The 27,592-nt window shown below is 40.4% G+C and overlaps 1 protein-coding gene across 1 annotated transcript in view; it reads right to left on the bottom strand.

Annotated features, from left to right (window-relative positions):
- The window catches only part of PDE4B (phosphodiesterase 4B), a 591,086-nt gene that overhangs the window by 116,904 nt on the left and 446,590 nt on the right, over positions 1 to 27,592 (bottom strand). Inside the window, exons 4-6 of the mRNA XM_036865911.1 lie at positions 21,148 to 21,342; positions 2,926 to 2,962; positions 2,723 to 2,793 (exon numbers count right to left, since the gene is read on the bottom strand). Coding sequence (XP_036721806.1) covers positions 2,723 to 2,793; positions 2,926 to 2,962; positions 21,148 to 21,342 — 303 coding nt within the window. The remainder of the gene's footprint in view (positions 1 to 2,722; positions 2,794 to 2,925; positions 2,963 to 21,147; positions 21,343 to 27,592) is intronic.

The following is a 27,592-nucleotide window of genomic DNA, read 5'->3' as shown; positions in this document are numbered from 1 at the left end:
GCATCAGGATTGAGTTAAACTGCAGGACACCCAGCTGGTGTCGGACATTTTCTTGCTCTTGTGAGGGGAAAACCTCCACGTATTTGGTGACCAGAAGTGTCAGAAGTGAAGTGTTTTGTGTGACTAGTAAAGAAGACTCACTGGGAAGACAAACCTGGGAGGGAAGAACTGGGTTTTTCCCTACAGAGGAAGGAAGAAAACTGAGTTTTCCTTACAAAAGAGCACTGCAAGAGAATCAGGATACTAGGTTTCAGCACTGGCTCTGCTCATCCCCTCAGAAGTGAGCTGGTTTTGCACTAGTCATTTAATCTCCCTGAGCTTTGTTTCCTGTCCATAGTGTGGTGGCAACATGTGGGTCATAAACATCATTTACAGTGACGATAACTGTGATAATGCATGTGAAAACTCCAAAGTATTACACTGTTTCTGGATTCAGCAAGAGAAACGTAACTATCACTTATAATAACTCACATTTATTGAGCACCTACTACTATGTGTCAGATGCTGTTATAAATGCTTTGCAAATATTAACTCATTTCACCCTCAGAACAACCCTATTTTATAGATTGGGAAACTGAGCTCTGGAGAGGTGAAATAACTTGCCCAAGTCACATAATTTTCAATTGGTAGAATTGAGTTATGAAGCCAATAAATAAGGCCCCCAGAGGCCATATCCTGTAAAGAAAAAAAGATGGAAAAATGGAAAGGATCACTTCCAAAAAAATAATTTTCAAAACATTTGGTGGTCTTTCTCTAACAATTAGTAATTCAGAGATTTATATGCATGACGAATACTTATGGAGCACACACTATGTGTCAGGCATTCTGCTAATTCTTAGAAAGTCAAGGAAAAGTAAATGTAAATTTCAAGGGTCCTTACGGGGACACACAGTCTAGTGGTCGTGGTAGAGATCCATACATGATTTGCAGAGTGTTCTGGGGCCACTGGGGGGCGCTCAACCAGGCTTGGCAGGGTCAGGGGAAGCATCCTGGTGAAGGTAACACAAATGAGTGTTATAAAAGACAAGCAGGATTCAGTGAGGCAATCACTGGCAGGTGGAGAGAGACACTTTAGGAAGCGAGAACAGTAAGTCCATAATTAGGATGGAGAATAGAACATGCAGGGAACAACCAGGCCACAACTGTCAGAATGTGATTCCATGTGGCCAGAGACCTGGTCTGATTGCACACCTCTGTAGGCCCTGGCACTTCCTATCAGAATGTAAACCCTGAAAGGGCAGATAATTGTCTATTTTGGTCACTATTATATCACCAGGGTCTGGTACAAGGTGGTGCTCAATACATATTTGTTAAGTACACACATATACGTGTGGATGAATAGTACACTAAATAAATACTTGTTGAGTGAATTATTTAACAATAAACAGGGAGCACCATTGCAAATGAGGCTGGGCAAGCCTCTAGCTTTCCTGTATACTGCCTCCAATATAAACCCAATCAACTATCAATCAAAGTAACTTGAGCTGGATCATGAGGTGCCTTGGGGCCAAGCACACGCATTTAAACTTTATCGTAATGATCAGACTGAACCACTGAAGTGCCTCAAGCTGCAGAGTGACATGGCCAAACAGCAAGTGAGAAAGAGGACGCTGGTGGCAGTTTGGAGAACAGTTTAGAGGAGGAGAGACCAACGATGGGAAAAACTCCATGGGGCTATGCAGGACTCTCTCACAGGAAGCTCCCGGAAAAGGGATAGAACAGCGAATGGAAAAGTTAGCTTTCAAAGCAGGGTTTACTCTTGCTTTTAACAACTCCACGCAATAAAAATTTGGATAAAAGCAAAGTAGAGGGTCGATGAATCATTTCACAAAGACTGGAGAGACAGGGTGTCCTAGAGTGAACACTAGCTGAGAAAAATCAGGAGATTTAGGATTTGGCCCTGGTGCATCTTTAGCCTATGGTGTGGTTGTGAGCAACTTGCTAGATTTCTGAGGGCCTGATTTCTCCTTCTGTAAAACAAAGAGGCTGAGTCATTTCTCAAAGTTCTCCTCTGGCCCTACCATCCCAGGATCATTGATTCTATGACCTTCTGATCCCTGTGATGGGTTTTAAATTGCTGGATAGTGAACTGCATAGCACTTAGACCCACAGATTGAAGTGATTTCGGAGGAGAAAATTACTGCAGTATTATTAAGTTCAAACCTTTCATTTAACAGATCAGGAGACCAATGTTCAGCCCTGTTAGTTGAAATGGCCAAGCTTATGCAGCTCGTTAAGGGCAGAAGAGAAGATAATCCCACTCTTATCATCAAATTACATGAACCTGTTCATATATTATCAAACAATAGGCAACCTGGACCTGAACTTTTGGTACGTGTAATTTTAAGTTTGAATTCTCTGAACTCAATAGTTTATTCCAAAAGAATTTTAATAGAATTTATGGTCTTTACTGATGAGTATTCACACTTTCAAGTAGTAAATACAAAGGTTAAAAAAAAAAAACCCATCTCATTTTTTCATCTGTTGAACTCCTGTCTACTAAGTGGTAAAGGCACAAAGATAATAAGATCTGGACTAATTTCTAACATCTTACCGGTTCTAAAATACTATGGTGATCCATCCTAGTTTAAATTTTATCATGTATCCTAGCTAGGAGGGCAAATTTCCATGCATTAGTTTTGGGTTGTGGGTTTTTTTAGTGCTGTTCAGGGTTTCGCCTTTATGGAAAGGATTTATAACTCCACAAAAAGTGCATGCTTACTTGTTGGATGTTCCATGGAGGTTTGTCAGTACTGTGAAGTTGTTTCTCACACTTCGCAAGCTGGCAAGGACCTATAAAGAAAATGTTTCCACTGTTAGGAATGGTTAGGAACAAAAGGAGAGGAATGGGCAGGTTCAGAGGCTACACTTAGAAACTACACCCAGAGACAGAGTGAGAATGAGCCAGGCCAGCATGATACGTACCTGGGCAAAAGGCGTTACAATCAAGTCATCGCCATGTCTGGTGAAAAGAGAGAAAAGAAACATTTTTTAAATGCATTTGAATTATAACAGTGTCATATAAGCTGTAATATGAAACTTCATCAGTGTTAGCAACACAAAAATGTTATACAAATTCTTCCACCTGGATATAAGGCAGGACTGATTTAGGTGCAGATGGGGATTTCAGGAACTTGACAGAAAAAAACCCACCAGGTTCATGGCTCCTGGATTTACAGTGGCTACACATAAAAACACTTGCAAGTAAGCATATATCTTCAGGGTATTTTCCCATTAAATAGCAGACCCAGAGTACTGTAATTCAAAGCAATTTGTGGATTTTGGTTGCCAGAGCCAGGAAATTCAAAAGGAGGGCTGCTCACAGGCACACATAGAGTTGGAAAAAATGGCATAACAGTCTGGATAAAGGTTAACTTTGGATTTCCTGGCTTTTGTTGATTTGAACCGCAGCCTTAATGCCACTTAAACACAGATTTCTGTCTGGGAATCCCATTACTTTTTGTTTTTAAGAAAACTTTTTTCTTAAAGTACCCAAGAAAAAGCTTTTAAGGGAGTGTAGTGTAGGGACTGAACCTACTATTATATCATTGTCTCTCACTTTGTCCCAAAGATCTGATTAAGCTGAACCTAGTGTTACATAAATCTGTACTTAGGAATAGTCAAAAGTGTGTTTTCAGAAGTGCACTCTCTCTCTGACACATGCTTTGATACCTCTTCTTAAATCCACATTCAGCAAGGTCTCCATTAAAACCATTAGAAGACAGGCTGGCCTGAGCTGCAGACGCACAATCAGGCCAATTTGCTATCACAGTGTAAATCATAACAGTCGCACAGAAGGTGGTGAACAATGAGTTTCCTTCACTGTCTGATCATCTTCTCTGTCTTCACGATCACCACACATATATGGCACCTTATTCGCTAACTACGAGAGTGCAACCAATGGTTATTAAACACCTGCCCAGTACCAGGCATTAGGTGAGAACTAGGGATGCAGGGTTGGATAACACCTGCATCCTTGGGGGCCTCTTCTCTAGCATAGACTTTTACTTTGGGGTATTATTTAATACAATATTTTCCTTTCTACCTTGGTCTTTAGCTAGAAGTCCCCCTTCAATTTCATTAAACTTCCTGTGCATCTGATTTGTACAGTGACCAAGTGACTATAAAAAGATCACTGACAAGAGTAAGCATTCTTGGAGTGATTACCATCTGTCAGCCTCTGCATGAAATCTCATTTAGTTCTTGTAACAAGAACTGGGCAACGACTCTTATTCCCATTTTATAGATAATATCAACGCTCAGAGCAGGTAAGCAACTGCTTAACTAGCACACAGCTAATAAATGAAAGAACTAAGACTGATTCCAAAAATCTATGCTTTTAAACATTATGTTTCCTGTTTTATGACGACCCTGCATAGTTGATTGAATTATACAAGATTCATGATCCCCACAAATTAAAACAGAGGAGACAGAAAAATGTCCAAAACACTGCAGTAGATATTATAAATACAGAATGAGAAATACAAACAATTGATACTTAATGGGGTGCAAAGGAGATGTCATAATTACAGATTAGACATAGTAGAAAAGGCTTCATTGAATGAGTGGTATTCGAGATGAACTTTGAAGGGCAGGCTTTAAAAGGCACGGATGGTAGGTGCTACTAATGAGAACAATGCAAGAACCGAGGCATTGAAATGGGAAAGTCCTGAACATGGAGATGCTTGGTGGCTGTTTAGAGCTGAGCAGTGACAGACATTTGCAGGGGATAAGACTCAAATGTCCCCCACACCCAAGTTATGGACATTGTGGACAACGGTTGTGGAGCTGGTGCTCAACTCAGTAAAAGAAATGAGCCAGTGAAGGTTTTTAGTGAGACAGGCAAACAGAAAAGTGCTTTAGAAAGTATTGGGTTGGCCAAAAAGTTCGTCTGGTTTTTTTTTTCTTTTTTGGCTGCGTTGAGTCTTTGTTGCTGCATGGGTTTTCTCTAGTTGTGGCGAGCGGGGACTACTCTTCATTGCGGTGCACGGGCTTCTCATTGCGGTGGCTTCTCTTGTTGTGGAGCACGGGCTCTAGGCGTGCGGGCTTCAGTAGCTGTGGCACGCGGGCTCTAGAGCGCAGGCTCAGCAGTTGTGGCGTACGGGCTTAGTTGCTCCGCGGCACATGGGATCTTCCCGGACTAGGGATCGAACCTGTGTCCCCTGCATTGGCAGGTGGATTCTTAACCACTGTGCCATCAGGGAAGTCCCAGGTTTTTCCATAACATCTTATGGAAAAACCTGAACAAACTTTTGGGCCAACCCAATAAAATGCTATGGATACAAGAGATGGATGGAAGAGAGGACAGAGCCAGGAAGATGGGTTAGGGGGATATCGCCGTCATTCTGATGAGAAGACATTGGTGAGGCAGAGAAAGAAACAGGAAAAGACAACTGGAAGAGACCCTGAACGTCTTGCCAAGGACTTGGCATTGAATTGGATAAGGGGTCATAAAGAAATACTATTTTCAGTTTTAAAAATGGGTATCTGGGAAAATAGTGAAGTGGTGAGTATAAGTTAAAAAGTAAGGAGGAGTTGGAGGAGACGTGTCACTTTCTCACATGTTGAGTTTTAAGATATTTGTTGATATTCTGGTGGAAACAGCAAGCGGGAAGACTGAAACATGGGGGTTAGAGCTAGAGATTTAGGAGGTACCTACAACAGTGGGGCCCCTTAAAGCAATGGCAGGGAGTGGCTTCCTGGGGTGGGGTGTATAGAGAGAGACAGTCAAAGGAAGAACCTCAGGGCTCTTGGAGAGGAGCCCAAACGAGACAAAGTTAAGAGAGGGGCAGTTGTGATAAATGCAGGGTGGTGAGTTATTACAAGAACTGCCCCTTCTCAAGCTATTTTTTGGAGATGGGTGAAATATCTTTCTATTTGTTCAGATTTCTTCTGTGAAGTTCACATTGTTCAGAAGACATCAGGGTGAGTTGGGTGTAAAGTGATAGTGTTAGACTTAAGTAGGTCATCTATGGCTCCTGGATTTCTGGAGTCTACATGTCCAACAAAAGTTAGATAATACAAGCAAATCTCATACAGATGTAGTACCTAAAGCTGATGTATTGTTGCATGAATGGGGAGTTACTAAAACTGTACAAACTAATGATTAAACAGAGGTTAAAAGAAAAAACACATTAAGAGAGGGCTCGGTGTCAAAATGACTATTATTATGAAACTTTTGAAGTTTAGGAGAGCAGAACACTCAGAGGCAAGAGACGAATTTTCAGATCCCCATTACTGGGTCCCTTAAAGAATTTGAGCTGTAAAAGCCAATGCTGTATATCAGACAGTAGCTGTTAGAGAAATGATCAGGTAATTCATAGATAATTCATCGCAAGTCGAAGAAACAAAAGAAAAAAACTTCTATTTGAGTATAGCCAGATGATTTATAAAACCGTTCTAAATTTTTAAAATCATAATTTGGTACATTAATAATAAAATGCATGAATGTAACAAAACACTTGATTGGTTATGAAAACTGACGTACTTCTTAGTTGCCCAAACCACTAGAGACGACAATACCTCTCAGGAACGAGGCCAGATATTCAGAACCGTGGCACGAGCACCATCTAGTGACAAAACTAGCACATTACAATTTTGTAGGATAATTGGAGATCAGAACTCTGTGGGTCTTAGAATTGAGTGTAGGTCTGCTCTCAACAATGAATGCTTTTCTAGGAAGCAAAAATGCTGCTTCCTACTGCTACACTCTGGGTTTTATTAATTTTAACTTCCTCTGTTTCATGATTACAGGCACTTTGCTTGTAATACTAATTATCGTCTGCCTTAGAGAGAGACATATACTATTGTAGTGAAGAGCACAGCTTTTGGAGCCAGACAGCATTGGTTTGTTTCTCAGTTGCACTATTACTAACTATGAGACATTAGGCAACCTCTCTATGCCTCACTTTCTTCATTTGTAAAATGGGCGTTGTGAGAAATAAGTTATTATATATGTACAACTCTTACAACAGTGCTAGGCACATAAAGGCACTTTCGTTAGTTATAGTTATTCGTACTAGTAGTAGGTATCATTATTTATTATAGTAGGTATCATGTCCATCTTCCCAGCTGGTGAGAACTTCTTTAGGGTAGTCATTTCTGCCCCCATTACAATCAAGAGAACTAATATTTATATTGTACTTTACAGTTTACAAAGCATTTTCATGTCCCTTATTTCATGTGGTAAGAGTATGTTCTTGACCCTGGGGAACGGTGCAAGCACCTATCTTGTTGGTCAAGCCTGAAACCTTCCTTCCCCTCATCCCATAGTCAACCACCAACATCTGTTGATCCTAACTTGCAAATATTTATTAATCGCCCATTGGATCTGTTCTAATGTAGATCCCCATCCTTTAAGATGCAGATTACCAAAGCAGCTTCCCATTTGGCTCTTGGAAACATCTTTAGGCGTGTCCACCCTCCAAACTGTTCTTTAGACTGTAATCAGAGTTATCTTTCAAAAACATTCGTCTGATTATGTATTTTCCTGTTTTAAAGCCTTTAGTAGCCCCCCACTGCTTGTCTGCAGCATAAATGCCAACTCCTCACATAGGCCCTCCGTGATGAGGGAACTGCTTACTTCTCTGGCTTCGTCTCTCACCACTTCCTCATCCTCTCACGTTCTCTGCCTGAGCCCTGTTGAGCTGTGGTTCCCCCAAATGTTCTTGACAACAAGAGAGTCAGTGAGCACATAGCCCTTCCTCCTGCACACCTTTCTGCCTGGCTAACTCCTTTAGCTTAGCTGTAACCCCTCGAAGCAGGCTGCTCGCCTTGCCTGGCCAATCTCTCAAAGTCCAGTGCATCCCTTTCCACGGACACTGCCCTTTTCCGAAGGTAGTACAACTGCCTATTGACTTACTAATCTTTTAGCTCCCCTGAAGACAAAGAAAATGTCTCATTTGTTTGCAAAGTGCCTAAAGGTAAGTAAATTTTTGTTAAAAGAAAGGATGTGTATAATCTTCATAACAGCTGGAAAGGCAGGCAGAGCAGAGATCCGTATCATTATTTTTATTTTTCATCATTATTTAGAGTCTGTTTATGTACTGGATAACCATGTGGTTTCATCATCTAGACTCCCTGGATTTAAGCCGTGATTCCCCTTTTACTGGGCAGGTTACTTAATCTCTCTGTGCTTCAATGTCCTCATCTTTAAGACAAGAATATTACAGTACCAACTACCTTGGGGTTATAGGGATTAAATGAGTTAAAATATGTAAAGGACTTTAAATAGTATATAGGAAATGCTTAATAAACGTGTGCTTTTATTTACAGGTAATTTAGACACTACAAAAAATACTCAATGTCTTAAAGCCATGGTGCTAGTAAGTATGATGGCTGTAACTCAAGTCTTAGACACCACATTGTACTTTTTTGGTAGTCCATCAATTAACAGGTCTTACTGAGCCTGCGCGTCTGGAGCCTGTGCCCCGCAACGGGAGGGGCCGCGATAGTGAAAGGCCCGCGCACCGCGATGAAGAGCGGTCCCCGCACCGCGATGAAGAGTGGCCCCCACTTGCCGCAACTAGAGAAAGCCCTCGCACGAACCGAGGACCCAACACAGCCAAAAATAAATAAATAAATAAATAAAGTAGCTATAAAAAAAATAAAATAAAATAAAATAAATAGGTCTTAAATTTAAGTGGGCTCTTATTTCTGCTTTTCCTCTTGGCTCTCAGATCTCATTTCCCTTGACCACTCTCTCTAGAGACTACTTACTTCTCATACAAATGGTGGCTTTAAAAAGTTCCTTTGGGGCTTCCCTGGTGGCGCAGTGGTTGAGAATCTGCCTGCTAATGCAGGGGACACGGGTTCGAGCCCTGGTCTGGGAAGATCCCATATGCCACGGAGTGGCTGGGCCCGTGAGCCACAACTACTGAGCCTGCGCGTCTGGAGCCTGTGCCCCGCAACGGGAGGGGCCGCGATAGTGAAAGGCCCGCGCACCGCGATGAAGAGCGGTCCCCGCACCGCGATGAAGAGTGGCCCCCGCTTGCCGCAACTGGAGAAAGCCCTCGCACGAACCGAAGACCCAACACAGCCAAAAATAAATAAATAAATAAATAAAGTAGCTATAAAAAAACGCAGCTTTCTTTAAAAAAAAAAAAAAAAAAAAGTTCCTTGTCTGTGTAAGACTACAAATGGGACAACCAAGTGAAGGAAACATGGATCTTGCTTCCCTGTGGCTTTACTGGTGGATAATTAAAACTTGGTCCTATCCGGGGTGGTTCCCGCCACAGTTTGGGGCAATCTAACTGGCCTCACCAGTTTCCGGTACTTTATGTTCCCATTGGGAAATCTGTACCTTGGTATACAAAGACATTACGTTAAAGATGACTACAACACAGGAACGAAAGAGAAACCAATAAATTATTGCCACATCTAGGAAAGCATGTGAAATTTCCTTTTGGGATCCAATGGCGATCTTGTTTTCTTTACTACAAAGCTTTATTTCAGTCTCTCTTTTGTTGCTGTATGCTAAAGCCACTTTTAATTTTCCATTCAATTTTAACTCAATATCTTTTTCACTCATTCTCCCTGCCTATATGTTTTCTCCTGAAAGAGCTCAGATGAGAAATTTTAAAAAGCTAGTGTTGTCTCTACTGTTAAGATTTAATGCTGAGGAATTATGCAAAGTTTTCTACCTCTTGTGTAAATTCATGACCTGTTCTGGAGAGAGGGGCTTCTGAGTGGGGAACACGCTGCACCCCCATCCAGCGGGCTTCACATCAAGACTCCAAACCTATTACTGTCCTTCTTTTTCTTGGCTTTATGGGTAGAAGGCAGGAGAAGCAGTAAGAGGTTCAGGGGCTGCTGTTCCTCTATTTCAAATCATCCTGAAGAGTAATAATCAGGTGAAATAGCTTTGAGAGCATTACTTCAGGTTAGCTCAAAATACCTGTGTAAAACTGGATTTTCCAACATGGTCCTGATAAAATGAAATTTCAGAAGAATCTGGATATTCAAGTTCTACTTCTTGTTGTGTTGAGAAATATAAATTCCTAAACTGACAAACACATGAAAGTTTTACTGTCATGTTGAAATATTTGCAAAACAAAATTCTGGGCTATTTTTATTCACCCAAAGCTTTTAATATATCTTGTTATCAGTATCTTTGATAGGATGAGATCATGATTACAACTGTGTTTTCTTGGGAAGGACTATTCTTTATTATGAAAGTGTGCCCTTACTACTTTTTAAAGTTCTGGTTTGTTTTCTTTTTTAACATCTTTATCGGAGTATAATTGCTTTACAGTGCTGTGTTGGTTTCTGCTGTATAACAAAGTGAATCAGCTATATGTATACATATATCCCCATATCTCCTCCCTCTTGCGTCTCCCTCCCACCCCTCTAGGTGGTCACAAAGCACTGAGCTGATCTCTCTGTGCTATGGGGGTGCTTCACACTAGCTATCTATTTTACACTTGGTAGTGTATATATGTCCATGCCACTCTCTCACTTCGTCCCAGCTTACCCTTCCCCTTCCCCGTGTCCTCAAGTCCATTTTCTACATCTGCGTCTTTATTCCTGTCCTGCCCCTAGGTTCTTCAGAAACATATATATATATATATATATATATATATATATATTTTTTTTTTTTTGGATTCCATATATATGTGTTAGCATACGGTATTTGTCTTTCTCTTTCTGACTTACTTCACTCTGTATGACAGACTCTAGGTCCATCCACCTCACTACAAATAACTTAATTTCGTTTCTTTTTATGGCTGAATAATATTCCATTATATATATGTGCCACATCTTCTTTACCCATTCATAGGTCGATGGACACTTAGGTTGCTTCCATGTCCTGGCGATTGTAAATAGTGCTGCAATGAACATTGTGGTACATGACTCTTTTTGAATTATAGATTTTTCAGAGTATATGCCCAGTAGTGGGATTGCTGGGTCATATGGTAGTTCTATTTTTAGTTTTTTAAGGAACCTCCATACTGTTCTCCATAGTGGCTGTACCAATTTACATTCCCACCAACAGTGTATGAGGGTTCCCTTTTCTCCACACCCTCTCCAGCATTTATTGTTTGTGGATTTTTTTGATGATGGCCATTCTGACCGGTGTGAGGTGATACCTCATTGTATTTTCGATTTGCATTTCTCTAATGATTAGTGATGTTGAGCATCCGTTCATGTGTGTGTTGGCAATCTGTATATCTTCTTTGTAGAAATGTCTATTTAGGTCTCCTGCCATTTTTTGATTGGGTTGTTTGTTTTTTTAATATTGAGCTGCATGAGCTGCCTGTATATTTTGGAGATTAATTCTTTGTCCGTTGCTTCATTTGCAAATGTTTTCTCCCATTCTGACGGTTGCCTTTTCATCTTGTTTATGGTTTCCTTTGCTGTGCAAAAGCTTTGAAGTTTCATTAGGTCCCATTTGTTTATTTGTGTTTTTATTTTCCTTTCTCTAGGAGGCGGGTCAAAAAGGATCTTGCTGTAATTTATGTCATAGAGTGTTCTGCCTATGTTTTCCTCTAAGAGTTTCATACTGTCTGGCCTTACACTTAGGTCTTTAATCCATTTTGAGTTTATTTTTCTGTATGGTGTTAGAGAGTGTTCTAATTTCATTCTTTTACATGTAGCTGTTCAGTTTTCCCAGCACCACTTATTGAAGAGGCTGTCTTTTCTTCACTGTATATTCTTGCCTCCTTTATCAAAAATAAGGTGACCATATGTGCGTGGTTTCATCTCTGGGCTTTCTATCTTGTTCCATTGATCTATATTTCTGTTTTTGTGCCAGTACCATACTGTATTGATTACTGTAGCTTTGTAGTAGAGTCTGAAGACTGGGAGCCTGATTCCTCCAGCTCCGTTTTTCTTTCTCAAGATTGCTTTGGCTATTTGGGGTCTTTTGTGTTTCCATACAAATTGTGAAATTTTTTATTCTAGTTCTGTGGAAAATGTCAGTGGTAGTTTGATAGGGATTGCATTGAATCTGTAGATTGCTTTGGGTAGTATAGTTATTTTCACAAGGTTGATTCTTCCAATCCAAGAACATGGTATATCTCTCCATCTGTTTGTATCATCTTTAATTTCTTTCATCAGTGTCTTAGAGTTTTATGACTACAGGTCTTTTGTCTCCATAGGTAGGTTTATTCCTAGGTATTTTATTCCTTTTGTTGCAGTAGTAAATGGGAGTGTTTCCTTAATTTCTCTTTCAGATTTCTCATCATTAGTGTATAGGAATGCAAGAGATTTCTGTGCATTAATTTGGTATCCTGCTACTTTACCAAATTCATTGATTAGCTCTAGTAGTTTTCTGGTGGCATCTTTAGGATTCTCTATGTATAGTATCATGTCATCTGTAGTGACAGTTTTACTTCTTCTTTTCCAATTTGGATTCATTTTATTTCTTTTTCTTCTCTCATGGCTGTGGCTAAAACTTCCAAAACTATGTTGAATAATAGTTGTGAGAGTGGGCAACCTTGTCTTTTTCCTGATCTTAGAGGAAATTGTTTCAGTTTTTCACCATTGAGAATGATGTTGGCTGTGGGTTTGTCATATATGGCCTTTATTATGTTGAAGTCAGTTCCCTCTATGCCTACTTTCTGGAGGGTTTTTATTATAAATGGGTGTTGAATTTTGTCAAAAGCTTTTTCTGCATCTACTGAGATGATCATATGGTTTTTATACTTCAATTGTTAATATGGTGTATCACATTTATTGATTTGCATATATTGAAGGATACTTGCATTCCTGGGATAAACCCCACTTGATCATGGTGTATGATCCTTTTAATGTGCTGTTGGATTCTGTTTGCTAGTATCTTGTTGAGGATTTTTGCATCTATGTTCATCAGTGATATTGGCCTGTAGTTTTTTGTGTGTGTGTGTGACATCTTTGTCTGGTTTTGGTATCAGGGTGATGGTGGCCTTGTAGAATGCGTTTGGGAGTGTTCCTCCCTCTGTTATATTTTGGAAGAGTTTGAGAAGGATAGGTGTTAGCTCTTCTCTAAATGTTTGATAGAATTCACCTGTGAAACCATATATTCCTGGGCTTTTGTTTGTTGGAAGATTTTTAATCACAGTTTCAATTTCAGTGCTTGTGATAGGTCTGTTTATATTTTCTATTTCTTCCTGGTTCAGTCTCGGCAGGTTGTGCGTTTCTAAGAATTTGTCCATTTCTTCCAGGTTGTCCATTTTATTGGCATAGAGTTGCTTGTAGTAATCTCTCATGATCGTTTGTATTTCTGCAGTGTCAGTGGTTACTTCTCCTTTTTCATTTCTAATTCTGTTGATTTGGGTCTTCTCGCTTTTTTTTCTTGATGAGTCTGGCTAATGGTTTATCAATTTTGTTTATCTTCTCAAAGAAGCAGCTTTTAGTTTTACTGATCTTTGCTATTTTTCCTTCATTTCTTTTTCATTTATTTGTGATGTGATCTTTACGATTTCTTTCCTTCTGCTAACTTTGGGTTTTTTTTTGTTCTTCTTTATCAAATTGCTTTTTTTTTTCTTTTGAATTTTATTTTATTTATTTTTTTATACAGCAGGTTCTTATTAGTCATCTATTTTATACACATCAGTGTATACATGTCAATCCCAATCTCCCAATTCATCACACCACTACCACCCCCACCCGCTGCTGCTTTCCCCCCTTCGTGTCCATACGTTTGTTCCCTACATCTGTGTCTCTATTTCTGCCCTGAAAACTTGTTCATCTGTACCGTTTTTCTAGGTTCCACATATATGCGTTAATATACGATATTTGTTTTTCTCTTTCTGACTTACTTCACTCTGTATGACAGTCTCTAGATTCATCCACATCTCTACAAATGACCCAATTTTGTTCTTTTTTATGGCTGACTAATATTCCATTGTATATATGTACTACATCTTCTTTATCCATTCATCTGTCGATGGGCATTTAGGTTGCTTCCATGACCTGGCTATTGTAAATAGTGCTGCAGTGAACATTGGGGTGCATGTGTTTTTTTGAATTATGGTTTTCACTGGGTAAATGCCCAGTAGTGGGATTGCTGGGTCATATGGTAATTCTATTTTTAGTTTTTTAAGGAACCTCCATACTGTTCTCCATAGTGGCTGTACCAATTTACATTCCCACCAACAGTGCAAGAGGATGCCCTTTTCTCCACACCCTCTCCAGCATTTGTTATTTGTAGATTTTCTGATGATGCCCATTCTAACTGGTGTGAGGTGATACCTCATTGTAGTTTTGATTTGCATTTCTCTAATAATTAGTGATGTTGAGCAGCTTTTCATGTGCTTCCTGGGATCTGTATGTCCTCTTTGGAGAAATGTCTATTTAGGTCTTCTGCCCATTTTTTCATTGGGTTGTTTGTTTTTTTAATATTGAGCTGCATGAGCTGTTTATATGTTTCGGAGGTTAATCCTTTGTCCGTTGATTCATTTGCAAATATTTTTCCCATTCTGAAGGTTGTGTTTATGTCTTGTTTGTAGTTTCCTTTGCTTTGCAAAAGCTTTTAAGTTTTACTAAGTCCCATTTGTTTATTTTTGTTTTTATTTCCATTACTCTAGGAGGTGGATCAAAAAAGATCTTGCTGTGGTTTATGTCAAGGAGTGTTCTTCCTATGTTTTCCTCTAAGAGTTTTATAGTGCCCGGTCTTACATTTAGGTCTGTAATCCATTTTGAGTTTATTTTTGTGTATCGTGTTAGGTAGTGTTCTAATTTCATTCTTTTACATGTAGCTGTCCAGTTTTCCCAGCACCACTTATTGAAGAGACTGTCTTTTCTCCATTGTATATCCTTGCCTGCTTTGTCATAGATTAGTTGACCATAGGTGTGTGGGTTTATCTCTGGGTTTTCTATCCTGTTCCATTGATCTATATTTCTGTTCTTGTGCCAGTACCATTTGTCTTGATTACTGTAGCTTTGGAGTAGAGTCTGAAGTCAGGGAGTCTGATTCCTCCATCTCCATTTCTTCCCCTCAAGACTGCTTTGGCTATTCGGAGTCTTTCGTGTTTCCATACAAATTTTAAGATTTTTTGTTCTAGTTCCGTAAAAAATGCCTTTGGTAATTTGATAGGGATTGCGTTGAATCTGTAGATTGCTTTGGGTAGTACAGTCATTTTCACAATATTGATTTTTCCAATCCAAGAGCATGGTATATCTCTCCATCTGTTGGTATCATCTTTAATTTCTTTCAACAGTGTCTTATAGTTTTCTGCATACAGCTCTTTTGTCTCTCTGGGTAGGTTTATTCCTAGGTATTTTATTCTTTTTGTTGCAATAGTAAATGGGAGTGTTTCCTTAATTTCTCTTTCAGATTTTTCATGATTAGTGTATAGGAATGCAAGAGATTTCTGTGCATTAATTTTGTATCCTGCTACTTTACCAAATTCATTGATTAGCTCTAGTAGTTTTCTGGTGGCATCTTTAGGATTCTCTATGTAGAGTGTCATGTCATCTGCAAACAGTGACTGTTTTACTTCTTCTTTTCCAATTTGTATTCCTTTTATTCCTTTTTCTTCTCTGATTACCATGGCTAGGACTTCCAAAACTATGTTGAATAATGGTGGTGAGAGTGGACATCCTTGTCTTGTTCCTGATCTTAGAGGAAATGGTTTCAGTTTTTCACCATTGAGAATGATGTTTGCTGTGCGTTTGTCATATATGGCTTTATTATGTTGAGGTAGGTTCCCTCTATGCCCACTTTCTGGAGAGTTTTTATCATAAATCTGTGTTGAATTTTGTCAAAAGCTTTTTCTGCATCAATTGAGATGATCATATGGTTTTCATTCTTCAATTTATTAATATAGTGTATCACATTGATTGATTTGTGTATATTAAAGAATCCGTGCATGCCTGGGATAAATCCCACTTGAACATGGTGTTTGATCCTTTTAATGTGTTGTTGGATTCTGTTGGGTAGTATTTTGTTGAGGATTTTTGCATCTATATTCATCAGTGATATTGGTCTGTAATTTTCTTTTTTTGCAGTATCTTTGTCTGTTTTTGGTATGAGGGTGATGGTGGCCTCATAGAATGAGTTTGGGAGTGTTCCTTTCTCTGCAATTTTTTGGAAGAGTTTGAGAAGGATGGGTGTTAGCTCTTCTCTAAATGTTTGATAGAATTTACCTGTGAAGCCATCTGGTCCTGGACTTTTGTTTGTTGGAAGATTTTAAATCACAGTTTCAATTTCTTTACTTGTGATAGGTCTGTTCATATTTTCTATTTCTTCCTGGTTCAGTCTTGGAAGGTTATACCTCTCCAAGAATTTGTCCATTTCTTCTAGGTTGTCCATTTTATTGGCATAGAGTTGCTCGTAGTAGTCTATTCGGATGCTTTGTATTTCTGCAGTGTCTGTTGTAACTTCTCCATTTTCATTTCTAATTTTACTGATTTGAGTCCTCTCCCTCTTTTTCTTGATGAGTCTGGCTAATGGTTTATCAATTTTGTTTATCTTCTCAAAGAACCAGATTTTACTTTTATTAATCTTTGCTACTATTTTCTTTGTTTCTATTTCATTTATTTCTGCTCTGATCTTTATGATTTCTTTCCTTCTGCTAACTTTGGGTTTTGTTGTTCCTCTTTCTCTAGTTCCTTTAGGTGTAAGGTTAGATTGTTTATTTGAGATTTTTCTTTTTTCTTGAGGTAAGCTTGTTTAGCGATAAATTTCCCTCTTAGAACTGCTTTTGCTGCAACCAGTAGGTTTTGGATCATTGTGTTTTCATTGTCATTTGTCTCTAGGTATTTTTTGATTTCCTCTTTGATTTCTTCAGTGATCTCTTGGTTATTTAGTAACGTATTGTTTAGCCACCATGTGTTTGTTTTTTACGTTTTTTCCCCTGTAATTCATTTCTAATCTCATAGCGTTGTGGTCAGAAAAGATGCTTGATATGATTTCAATTTTCTTAAGTTTACTGAAGCTTGATTTGCGACCCAAGATGTGATCTACCCTGGAGAATGTTCCATGTGCACTTGAGAAGAAAGTGTAATCTGCTGTTTTTGGATGGAATGTCCTATAAATATCAATTAAATCTATCTGGTCTATTGTGTCATTTAAAGCTTCTGTTTCCTTATTTATTTTCATTTTGGATTATCTGTCCACTGGTGTGAGTGAGTTGTTAAAGTCCCCCACTATTATTGTGTTACTGTCAGTTTCCTCTTTTATAGCTGTTAGCAGTTGCCTTATGTAATGAGGTGCTCCTATGTTGGGTGCATATATGTTTATAATTGTTATATCTTCTTCTTGGGTTGATCCCTTGATTATTATGTAGTGTCCTTCTTTGTCTCTTGTAACATTCTTTATTTTAAAGTCATTTTGTCTGATATGAGAGATACTACTCCAGCTTTCTTTTGATTTCCATTTGCATGGAATATCTTTATCCATCCCCTCACTTTCAGTCCATATGTGTCCCTAGGTCTGAAGTGGGTCTCTTGTAGGCAGCATATTCATGGATTTTTTTTTGTATCCATTCAGCCAATCTATGTCTTTTCATTGGAGCATTTAATCCATTTACATTTAAGGTAATTATCAATATGTATGTTACTATTACCATTTTCTTAATTGTTTTGGGTTATTGTAGGTCTTTTCCTTCTCTTGTGTTTCCTGCCTAGAGAAGTTCCTTTAGCATTTGTTGTAAAGCTCGTTTGGTGGTGCTGAATTCTCTTAGCTTTTGCTTGTCTGTAAAGGTTTTAATTTCTCTGTCGAAGCTGAATGAGATCCTTGCTGGGTAGAGTAATTTTGGTTGTAGGTTTTTCCCTTTCATCACTTTATATATGTCCTGCCACTTCCTTCTGGCTTGCAGAGTTTCTGCTGAAAGATCAGCTCTTAACCTTATGAGGATTCCCTTGTATGTTATTTGTTGCTTTTCCCTTGCTGCTTTTAATATTTTTTTCTTTGTATTTAATTTTTGATAGTTTGATTAATATGTGTCTTACCATGTTTCTCCTTGGATTTATCCTTTATGGGAGTCTCTGTGTTTCCTGGAATTGATTGACTATTTCCTTTCCCATATTAGGGAAGTTTTCAACTATAATCTCTTCAAATATTTTCTCAGTCCCTTTCTTTTTCTCTTCTTTTTCTGGGACCTCTATAATTCGAATGTTGGCACATTTAAAGTTGTCCCAGAAGTCTCTGAGACTATCCTCAATTCTTTTCATTCTTTTTTCTTTATTCTGCTCTGCAGTATTTATTTCCACTATTTTATCTTCCAGGTCACTTATCCGTTTTTCTGCCTCAGTTCTTCTGATATTGATTCCCTCTAGAGAATTTTTAATTTCATTTATTGTGTTGTTCATCATTGTTTGTTTGCTCTTTAGTTCTTCTAGGTCCTTCTTAAACCTTTCTTGTATTTTCTCTATTCTATTTCCAAGATTTTGGATCTTTACTATCATTACTCTGAATTATTTTTCAGGTAAGCTGCCTATTTCCTCTTCATTTGTTTGGTCTGGTGTGTTTTTACCTTGCTCCTTCATCTGCTGTGTGTTTCTCTGTCTTCTCATTTTGCTTAACTTACTGTGTTTGGGGTCTCCTTTTTGCAGGCTGCAAGTTTGTAGTTCCCCTTGTTTTTGGTGCCTGCCCCCAGTGGCTAAGGTTGCTTCAGTGAGTTGTGTAGGCTTCCTGGTGGAGTGGACTAGTTCCTGTGATCTGGAGGATGAGGCTGGATCTTGTCTTTCTGTTGGGCTGGACCGCGTCTGGTGGTGTGTTTTGGGGTGTCTGTGACCTTATTATGATTTTAGGCAGCCTCTCTGCTAATGGGTGGGGTTGTGTTCCTGTCTTGCTAGTTGTTGGGTGTCCAACACTGGGTGTCCAGCACTGGAGCTTGCTGTTTTTTGAATGGAGATGCATCTTAGTGTTGAGACGGTGGTCCCTGGGAGAGCTTTCGCCGATTGATGTTATGTGGGGCCTGGAAGTCTCTGGTGGTCCAGTGTCCTGAACTCAGCTCTCCTACCTCAGAGGCTCATGCCTGACACCTGGCCAGAGCACCCAGACCCTTTTGGGAAGTGTGAGGTCTTCTGCCAGTGTTCAGTAGGTGTTCTGTAGGAATTGTTCCACATGTAGATGTATTTTTGATGTATTTGTGGGGAGGAAGGTGATCTCCACGTCCTACTCCTCTGCCATCTTGAAGGTACTCCCTCTTTTTTTTTTTTAAGGGAGAATGATACTAGTTAACTTACATATATAATCCTTACTTGCCTAAATCTAAAGTTGGCAACGCTATGTAGGTTCTGAAGTTAGGGGAGAATTTTTCCTGGTTGGTAAAATTGAAAAGAGGGTAACCATTAGTATTAGGGACCTGAACGCAGAGTCGTTCAGAACTCGATGTCTGTTTCTACAGCTATAGACTGAGTTGGACTGTTATCTTGAAAGTCTCTTCATGTTCAAAATTTCTATAACCTTTTCATCCTAAGTAAGGAATCACTGGAATTTAATCTGAAATTTGGTTAGAACTTGCTGGGCAGCCTCTGAGTGACCCTGAGATGCATCAGGCTGTTTGTCAGGAATCTGGGGGGTGGGGGGAGGCATTAGCTGCCTTCCAAAGCTAGTCTTTCACCCGTGAAGCACTATGTGAATGAAGCTCTAATTACTTCAGCTCAACACATCTCCTATGCTCTCCCTCGGGGGAGTCTAGAAAGCTGTTTGTTTTGGTGGAAGAGAGAATTCCAGGGATGTTCAGTGTCAAAACCCCCATTCAAACCTTGGTCAGAAACTTCCTTGGTTCTACATGATCTAGAGCAAAGAGGTTACCTCTACTTGACTCATGTTTTCTACCTGATAGGAGAGGTTCTACTTTGAAGTTTGAAGAACATAGGTAAATAAAGTCCAAAAGTTTTGCCTATGGTCTTTCTTAGCTACATCAAGGTATATAGCATGGCATAGAGTCATGGGGTAGAGGTAGGTTTCTCACTTCTCAGAGTCTTTATTTCATCATCTATAGAGTGGAGATAATAATGGTGCCTACCTGACAGGACTTTTGTAAAGATTAAAAGAGATAACGTATGTAAATGAACAGGGCCCTATGGTAAGCACTCACTAAATGTTTCCTTCCACACAGTAGCAGTGTTCCTCTTATCTTTCTCATTTAACTGTAACCTCCCTGAGAGCATGCAACCTTTTTGAGAATAATATCTGTTGTTAACGCATCTGTGATTTTTTTTCCCACTGTTCTGCTCACCTTTTATGCCCAAAGCCTGGCACACTGCATGGCACATAGGAGAGCTTCAGTAAATTTTTGCCAAATGAGTGAATAAATGAATTCTGGTCCACCCAATGATTGAGACATTTTAGGGCAGGGGTGCCTCTATTAAAATCAGCTGGCGGAAATGCCCTGGGGAATACTTTTTATTGGTAGCTTTAAAATGCCCCCTGCCTCTTTCACAAGAGGGTGACCCTTTTTAGCTTCCTTTCCAACAGCAGAAGAGAGCCCAGTGGAATTTTCCAGGCTGGAGACTTTAGAGAGCTACTGATATTTTTATAACATATGATGTTAAATACAATTGTACATGTGCCTAGAGACCTTTTAAGGCATGAATTCCAGCATCCAATTTTATTTGGTTTCAGAAACTTAATAAACAAGTAACACAACCCGGTCATTGTTCTTTAAATAAAAATTAGAGATCTCCAAGTAATAGCAGCAAAACAGAAACATCAGCCATGCTTAATAGGGCGGTGGAGTATATTCTATCTCACCCAGGAGCCAGGCAACAAGTGGGCATTGTGTTAAGGTTCCAGAGAAGGGACACAGACACGTGACTAGATGACAGCTTATTAAATGTCACCCAGCAAAGGCCACTCAGAGAGGATGCGTGTCACCAACCACCATTTTCCTTCTCTGCTGTAGCCTCATGCAAACTGCGCATGCCTTGGAAAGTTTGAGTGTGGTTTGCAAACAGTGTTAAGGTTCTCATGCCGTAAACGATTCAGCAGTTCAGGAAATGAAGCCAAATAATAAAAAATTTTTTTAAAGTGTCAATAACCGAAGTGAATCAAACACGGTTGCCTGAGGTTTTAAACACTCTTGGGGACCCCGGCTACATATTTCTCATGCAAGAGAGCATTAATGTCCTTAAGGTGGTCATCATTGTCACCTCTGCTCTGTTCGTTTTTCTCCGTCTCTCCTGTGGGTTAAAGGGGAACAGTTTGCTGCTCTGATGTGATGGGGTTAAAGATGAGGTAAGTGTGAAACTGCGAGCCAGACAGCTCGTACTTACTGCTCGCTTGGAAGTGAAGAGTTTCTCGACATCGCCTTTGGTGACAAGTCATAGTCGCTGTCTGATCTGTAGAGAAAGGACTCTCTGCGCTGGCTGTGCCCGGGAAAGGTGGCATGAAGCACCAGCCCAGAGGAAGAGCTGGCCTGAGGATCCAGCGGGCTCCGACCTGGGGAAGGGCCATTTTCCACATCAAAGCTTAAAGAGAAAGAAGAAAACTGGTCACATGAGAAACATAGAGAAGGGCATCTGACATACATACATGGAGAACCCATGCGTGCCAGGCACTTTACATAGCACTTCACACTTCATGGAAAGTTTTAAGGCTCCAAACAGCTCTGAGTTGCAGTCATTCTCATTTTATACAAAGGGAACAGTCCCACAGAAGTTCAGTCATCAGCAGAGACTGGAGCCAGGATTTGACCCTCGGAGCAAAGTCCCATGGCCTTTCAGCGGCATGAGCAACATTGACAAATTCATAAAATAAACTGGTGATAATAAGCGACTCCAGATACGGCATCTAACACACCTCTACGTGCCAGACACTCAACTATCACTTGAATGAGTCTTCTTAGCTGGGAGGCTTCTTCCTGCCATAAATAAATATCACAGTCTCATTAAAGATACAATGTGCACATTTCTGAATGTTTCAGGAACAAAGTGCTAACCTGAAAACATCCACTGGCTGATTAAACGGGAGGTCCAGTCTGACACTTAATATTCATATGCAAGTTTAAGCACAGACAATGACTTAATTAATCTGATAATGCCAAATAGCCCTCCAGGGGTGCAGAGCTTTCTCTCTGGAGGAGGATACAGCTACTGACTCTGGCAGAGGAGTGCCGTTGAGATTTCTGGTCAGTCTAGCTCACTCTGGAAAGGTACCCTCAAGTCCAGAATTATTTGAACAAGCTCTGATCAATGAACACACAGGTGGGAGCAGTAGACATTTTGGCTGTTGTTTTCTCTCTCCTGGTCCTGGTGTTACTTTAGGCACTGTGTCCTTCCCATGCTCTCCACCATCCCCTATGCATTTTTCCTGCATGCACAACCTCCCTTAGCCTCAGATTGACAGTAACCCTCTTGCCTAGTATTTCTCTAGACCACTCACTGCTCTCTGGCTAAAGCTCTGCAGAAAGGTGTTGGAGAAGGTATGGGGCTAAGGATGCTCTCTTTTCCAAGCTGGACCACAGTAGCGGGCTTCCTTTATACTCATCCAGCTGCCATAATTTATTTCTACATTTGTGGTTCTTTTCGTTCACTAGTTCTTATAGCCTTCTCTCTTGGGGTGGATTTTGCGTATTTCTTTTAGTTTATAAATTGTTTTCTGATCTATTATTCCATTTACAACCCTTATTACGACCCTGTGAAGTATGTAGTATGATCTCAGTCTACATTTGAGGAAAATGAGGCTTAGAGAGATCTTGAACACCTGCTCAAAATCACAGGCTAGCAACTGTAAAGTAAGAATTGGAAGACCCAAGTCTTCCAATTCTGTCCTCTACAACCTCAGACTTCAGTAATCACAGAACTCCAGAATGGCTCACTGGGTCACTGAGTGCAGTTTCCCTTCAGTCTCTACATTCAAGCGAAACGTGTGTTTGGTATGTAGAGAGTCAGTTGGATTATGAGCAACCTTGGCTGTTATCTTGGATGAAGACAGGGGAGGCAGTAAATTACCCTGAGGCTGTAGGTTTCACTGAAACAGGGAAAGAAGAAATGAAAGAATTCAGGGTCATAATGCTTCCCCGGAGACCATTCCGAGAAGCTGCTTTTAGCCAACCCACAAACTCCGGGTGTCTGATAAGAAGCAGCAAGTGAGAATCTCCAGTTAAGAGAACAAGGAAGAGCCATAACAATCCAATGTATGTATTTGGGCTTTCACGGTACTGCAGATGGATTTTCACAGCAGGCTCACGGTCTGGGATGGGACTGTCTTTCAGAGACTGCAGGCAAGCAGGCAGGTGGGCAATCACTCACACATTTCAGCCTGTTTGCCAGCCTGCCTGGAGGTAGAGCTATATTGTAAGGCAAACACGTTGCAGCAAGTGAAAATATAACGTAAGCTGACTTGCACACTTTCCTTGGGTGAGATCTATACTAGTTGTTGAGCAAAATAAAGAGCTCCTTTGTGGATAAGGACTCCTTTGTGCCACCCAGAGCTTGTAGAACTAGGACTTGATGCTGGCTCTGAACTCTTCTTAAGGACAAAGAGGAAAGCCTCTTAAAAGGTAAAGATGGGACTACCTAAAGCTTAAGAGTGGGCATAAATAAGCTTTGAAATTTCATGAGTAATCATGTCGTAATTCATTTGGTATCTATCTGTACAGCCTCTATGGGTATTAAAACATGGAAATACTTTTTTTTCTTTTTGATGTGGACCATTTTTAAAGTCTTTATTGAATTTGTTACAATATTGCTTCTGTTCTATGTTTTGGTTTTTTAACCCCGAGGCATGTGGGATCTTAGCTCCCTCACCAGGGATTGAACCTGCAGCCCCTGCACTGGAAGGCAAAGTCTTAACCACTGGACGGCCAGGGAAGTCCCTGAAATACTTTTGTAACAGTTGGCAGCCATCCACTGCCCCAGACCATCCAGGATCTGCTGATGACTGGAACAGCAGGGGGCCTCTAGCTTCAGCGCGGTGGCCTGTGTCCTTTTAATTGGTCAGTGCCCATGTGGTACCAGTCATTAAATATTATGAATGTCACTGCTGTGTATATCCGGGCTAAAATCTTAGAAGAGGTGCCAAGTGGGTATGCCTACCAAACTCTCAGAACTTTTTCCAGTGAGGGTTTCCACCAGGGCTCACTCTGCCCTGTTTCCTGCTGCAGGCATTCCTAGTGGGCAGAAAGTAAGTCCACAAGTATTACCCTTTAAGCAGATGTCACAAAGCATCTGCCCCCAGTGTCAGCAGGACGACCAGGAGGTTTGGTCCTGCCAGGTAAGCAGGGACTGGGCCCAGACACTAAAACTCCCTCCATGCTGCTTTCCTTTGTTTTCTTCTTTTTCTTTTTCCTTTCTTCTTTACCCTGCCTAAACTCATAGAAGAGCTTGCGAGAATTCAGAAAAAGCCAAGGAAGAATTCTCTGGGGCAAAGAAGCAGTTTCAGGGAGACAAATGGCCTTTCATATTCCCTGGGGCACTGTTTCAAAGCAACCAACACAGATGTACAACTTAGGAACAAACATGAGTCACCAACCAGACACCAGCTCCAGTCACAGCAAAATTAGTGGGCAGACATCACAATACGTCCCACAGATCCAGGGTGGGAAGAGGGATGTGGGCAAAGGGAAGACGGAGGATAGGCTTAACAAGCAAAAGGAACAGGCCGCACAAACTGAAATACAATCAGGGAAAAAACAGAATCTGAAATATCGGAAGCGAACATACAAATGGGGTCATTATTTATTTAGAGAAATTTTTGGCCCTGCCTTAATCAGGACTCATATTTCACCTTTAGGCTTCTTTATATTAAAAAATACTATTATAAAAGTAAATAAGAATGTTATGTAAAATATCAACAATAGAGAAAAAATATTAGCAGGTTAGTATTTTCTTTCTGAGTGTTAATATTTTTCCTGCAGGCTTGAATCATGATTTATTTTCGCGTAGTGCACAGTTTTCAGAATTATCATTTTCCATGCCCATGGAACTTAATGGTTCATCCAGAAGTCGTGCCGAACTTCTTCAGGCATTTTCCCTATTGTGGGTCACCGAATTTCTAATTTTAAATAACACTGTAATTGCTACCTTTGAGCTTACAGTTACTTCAATATTCGGATGATGTCACTGAGAAGTTTCAGATAGACTTGAGAGGATGTCATGCACAATTTTCTGAATAGTTGACGGGACCTGCCCAGAGCCAGCATATGGACTGAAACAGTATTGAAAGTGGCCTTTTTTCTAGGATCAGAGACACTCCCCCCACCCCCAAGTCCTGCTCTCTGACGTCCAGGATTCTGTATGCTGCTGTCCCCCGTGATTCTGCCTGCCTCGGCAGATCGCCCTGGACTGAGTCAATTGCTTGTTGTCTAAGACCTAATATTTTAACAACTTTCTCCTGCTTTGATTCTAGAGGTCTCAGCTTCTCGAGGCAGCGGCGGTAGTGGGTGATGCTGTGTGTGAGAGGTGGTGCTGCCCATAACTGGAATGCCCTTCTCCCCACTGTCTCCAATCAATCACTACTTCACATTCAGCTCGTGCCACCTCCTCCTGTAAATATTTCCTAACATTGCAGCTACCAGTCCGATTTAGATACGTACTCCCCTTCTGTGTCTTCCTAGACTCCTTTACAGCAGTACTTGATCACAGTACTTGTAATCTCTATTTAATTTTCCATTTATTTAATTATCCACTTATTTAGCTGCTCCCCGATAGATTCTTATCTCCTAAAGAGAAGGGACCCAATATTACTCACTTCTGTATCCCAGGCATCTGGATCGGAGCCTTGTAAATAGTAGGTCTATCAAAAAATGTCAGCTGAACCAATGAAAGTCAATTTACTATGAAATGTTTCTCCTATCCCTTCCCTCTTCCTGCCTCCTTACCCTCATCTCAATTCCCACTGGCAGGGGTTTCTGCCGTTTCCTTCAAATGAGTCTATACAGATGCGACATTAACTTATTTGATAAGCTTTGTGAGACGATGATCTAAAAATAAAAAAAAAAAAAAAATAAAGAGCACAGCTGTGTTCTCCCTGAACAAAACAAACTTATATAGAAAAATCACTGGCTTAGATGTTTGAGATGGTGATATCTTTACACAAACCCCCATGATGGGAAAAGCCCTCCTATACCAGCTTCTGCCTGCCATCTTCTCGTCTCTTTCTTTTTAATAAAAGCAGGAACATTCTCTGCCCCACTTTCTCTCCTGGTGGACTCCATTGCCCAGGAATCCATGCAAAGCCAGCCCTGCACTGGTGCTAAGAGGGAGCCAGCAGGCGGCAGAAGACATCTACAGCTTCCCCAGCCTGCACTGCCCAGCCTCCAGCTGGAGCAGGTAGGGCCGCTTGCCAGTCTCCGAGGGAGAAATAGGACTGAAGCCGTATTCATAAGCCTGGGAGGAAAAATCAGGGATAAAGAACAGAACCACAAGGTGTACATGAAACCTTTTATTAAACGAAGAGGAGCTCTTATTTCCAAGAATTCAAGCCAAGCCAGGTGGTTGCAGAATTGCCTGCAATTGTCCCCAGGGTGGTTGTTTCCTGATCCCCAATTACCTGCACATACCCCAATTGATGTAACAAAGAGTCATGAAGCAACATCCTAGGAATCACTCATTTCTGAATCAGAGGAGACTTTTCTTTGACAACTCATTCCTTCCCTAGGTAATACACTGTCAAATTCTCACAACTCTGGGCTGATTCTCTTCCCCCCATTTCAAAAGGAGAAAACAGAAGCCTCCAAAATGTGAAACTTCATTTGAAAAATTCTCAGGTGTAACCTCTTTTAATTTCATCCTGCAGTCTGTGCCCAGGGTCCTCTCCTCCATGGCCTCATAGACTCTTTTTGATCCCAGAACCTACCACGCTGGATTGTATGTCTCTGTTTACATTATCTCTCTCACTCCAGTAGACTGTGACCTTGAAGCAGGGACTAAGCCTTATTCATTTTGTATTCCCAGGGCCCAGAACTGAGTTTCACACCAGAAGGCATCCAACAAATATTTATTGAATGAATGTGAGGATCTCACCAGTTTATATCTCTTATCTGACAAAAAGCCATTTTTATTTGGATTAAAACCTCTGGCAGCTAAAGATCTCAGAGGAGTCCCCAAATGGAGTCAAGAGGGTCCTCTTTCTCCATCCTCCCTGCAGTATGCCAGGAACTCCATCCCACGAGTTTTGGAGAACTTTTTTTGTCTATCATAAGGTGTATGTTTGGGTGTGGAGTGTGTGTGTATGTGTGTGTTTTTGGGCGGTGGTATATTTGTGAAAAAAATGCTGTGTTTCTTTAAAGTCCTGTTGGAAAATATTTCCCTCAGTTATACTCAGAAACTAACATCTTCAAATGCTTGCTTACCACTTTGATAAAAATAACCATTCACTTATATACTTACATTGGCCATCACCTCAATGTGCTACCTGGTCCCTGTAGATGAGGAAGCTGCACAGGGGCATGCGTTTTTACCCACAATGACAGTGACCCACCTTTGTATAATTAATGGCTGCAGGCTGCAGCCAGTCCTAATTTCTAATGAAGGACTTAACTGTGCAAAATCATAGTCAGCATGATGTAGAGCCCATGTCCCAGCTGAAAGCAGGCAGACCTCCTCTGGCCATAGTTATGGCAGAATATCCCAGTTTTGCCCTAAGAATCCAGTTCCAAAGTCTTGACTTCCCTCCCGCAGAATAGGAAGGAGAACTATGATGTTCAGCTCATCTGAATTCCAGAAGCATCTTTCCACTGCTTTCCTTTTTTCCTAGGGGCTTTGAAAATTACATCCA

This window comes from Balaenoptera musculus, chromosome 1 (genome assembly GCF_009873245.2).
Source record: "Balaenoptera musculus isolate JJ_BM4_2016_0621 chromosome 1, mBalMus1.pri.v3, whole genome shotgun sequence".
NCBI classification, from domain to species: Eukaryota; Metazoa; Chordata; class Mammalia; order Artiodactyla; family Balaenopteridae; genus Balaenoptera; species Balaenoptera musculus.
The sequence above is the reverse complement of the archived record's forward strand: the minus strand, read 5'-3'. Positions and strand labels throughout refer to the sequence as shown.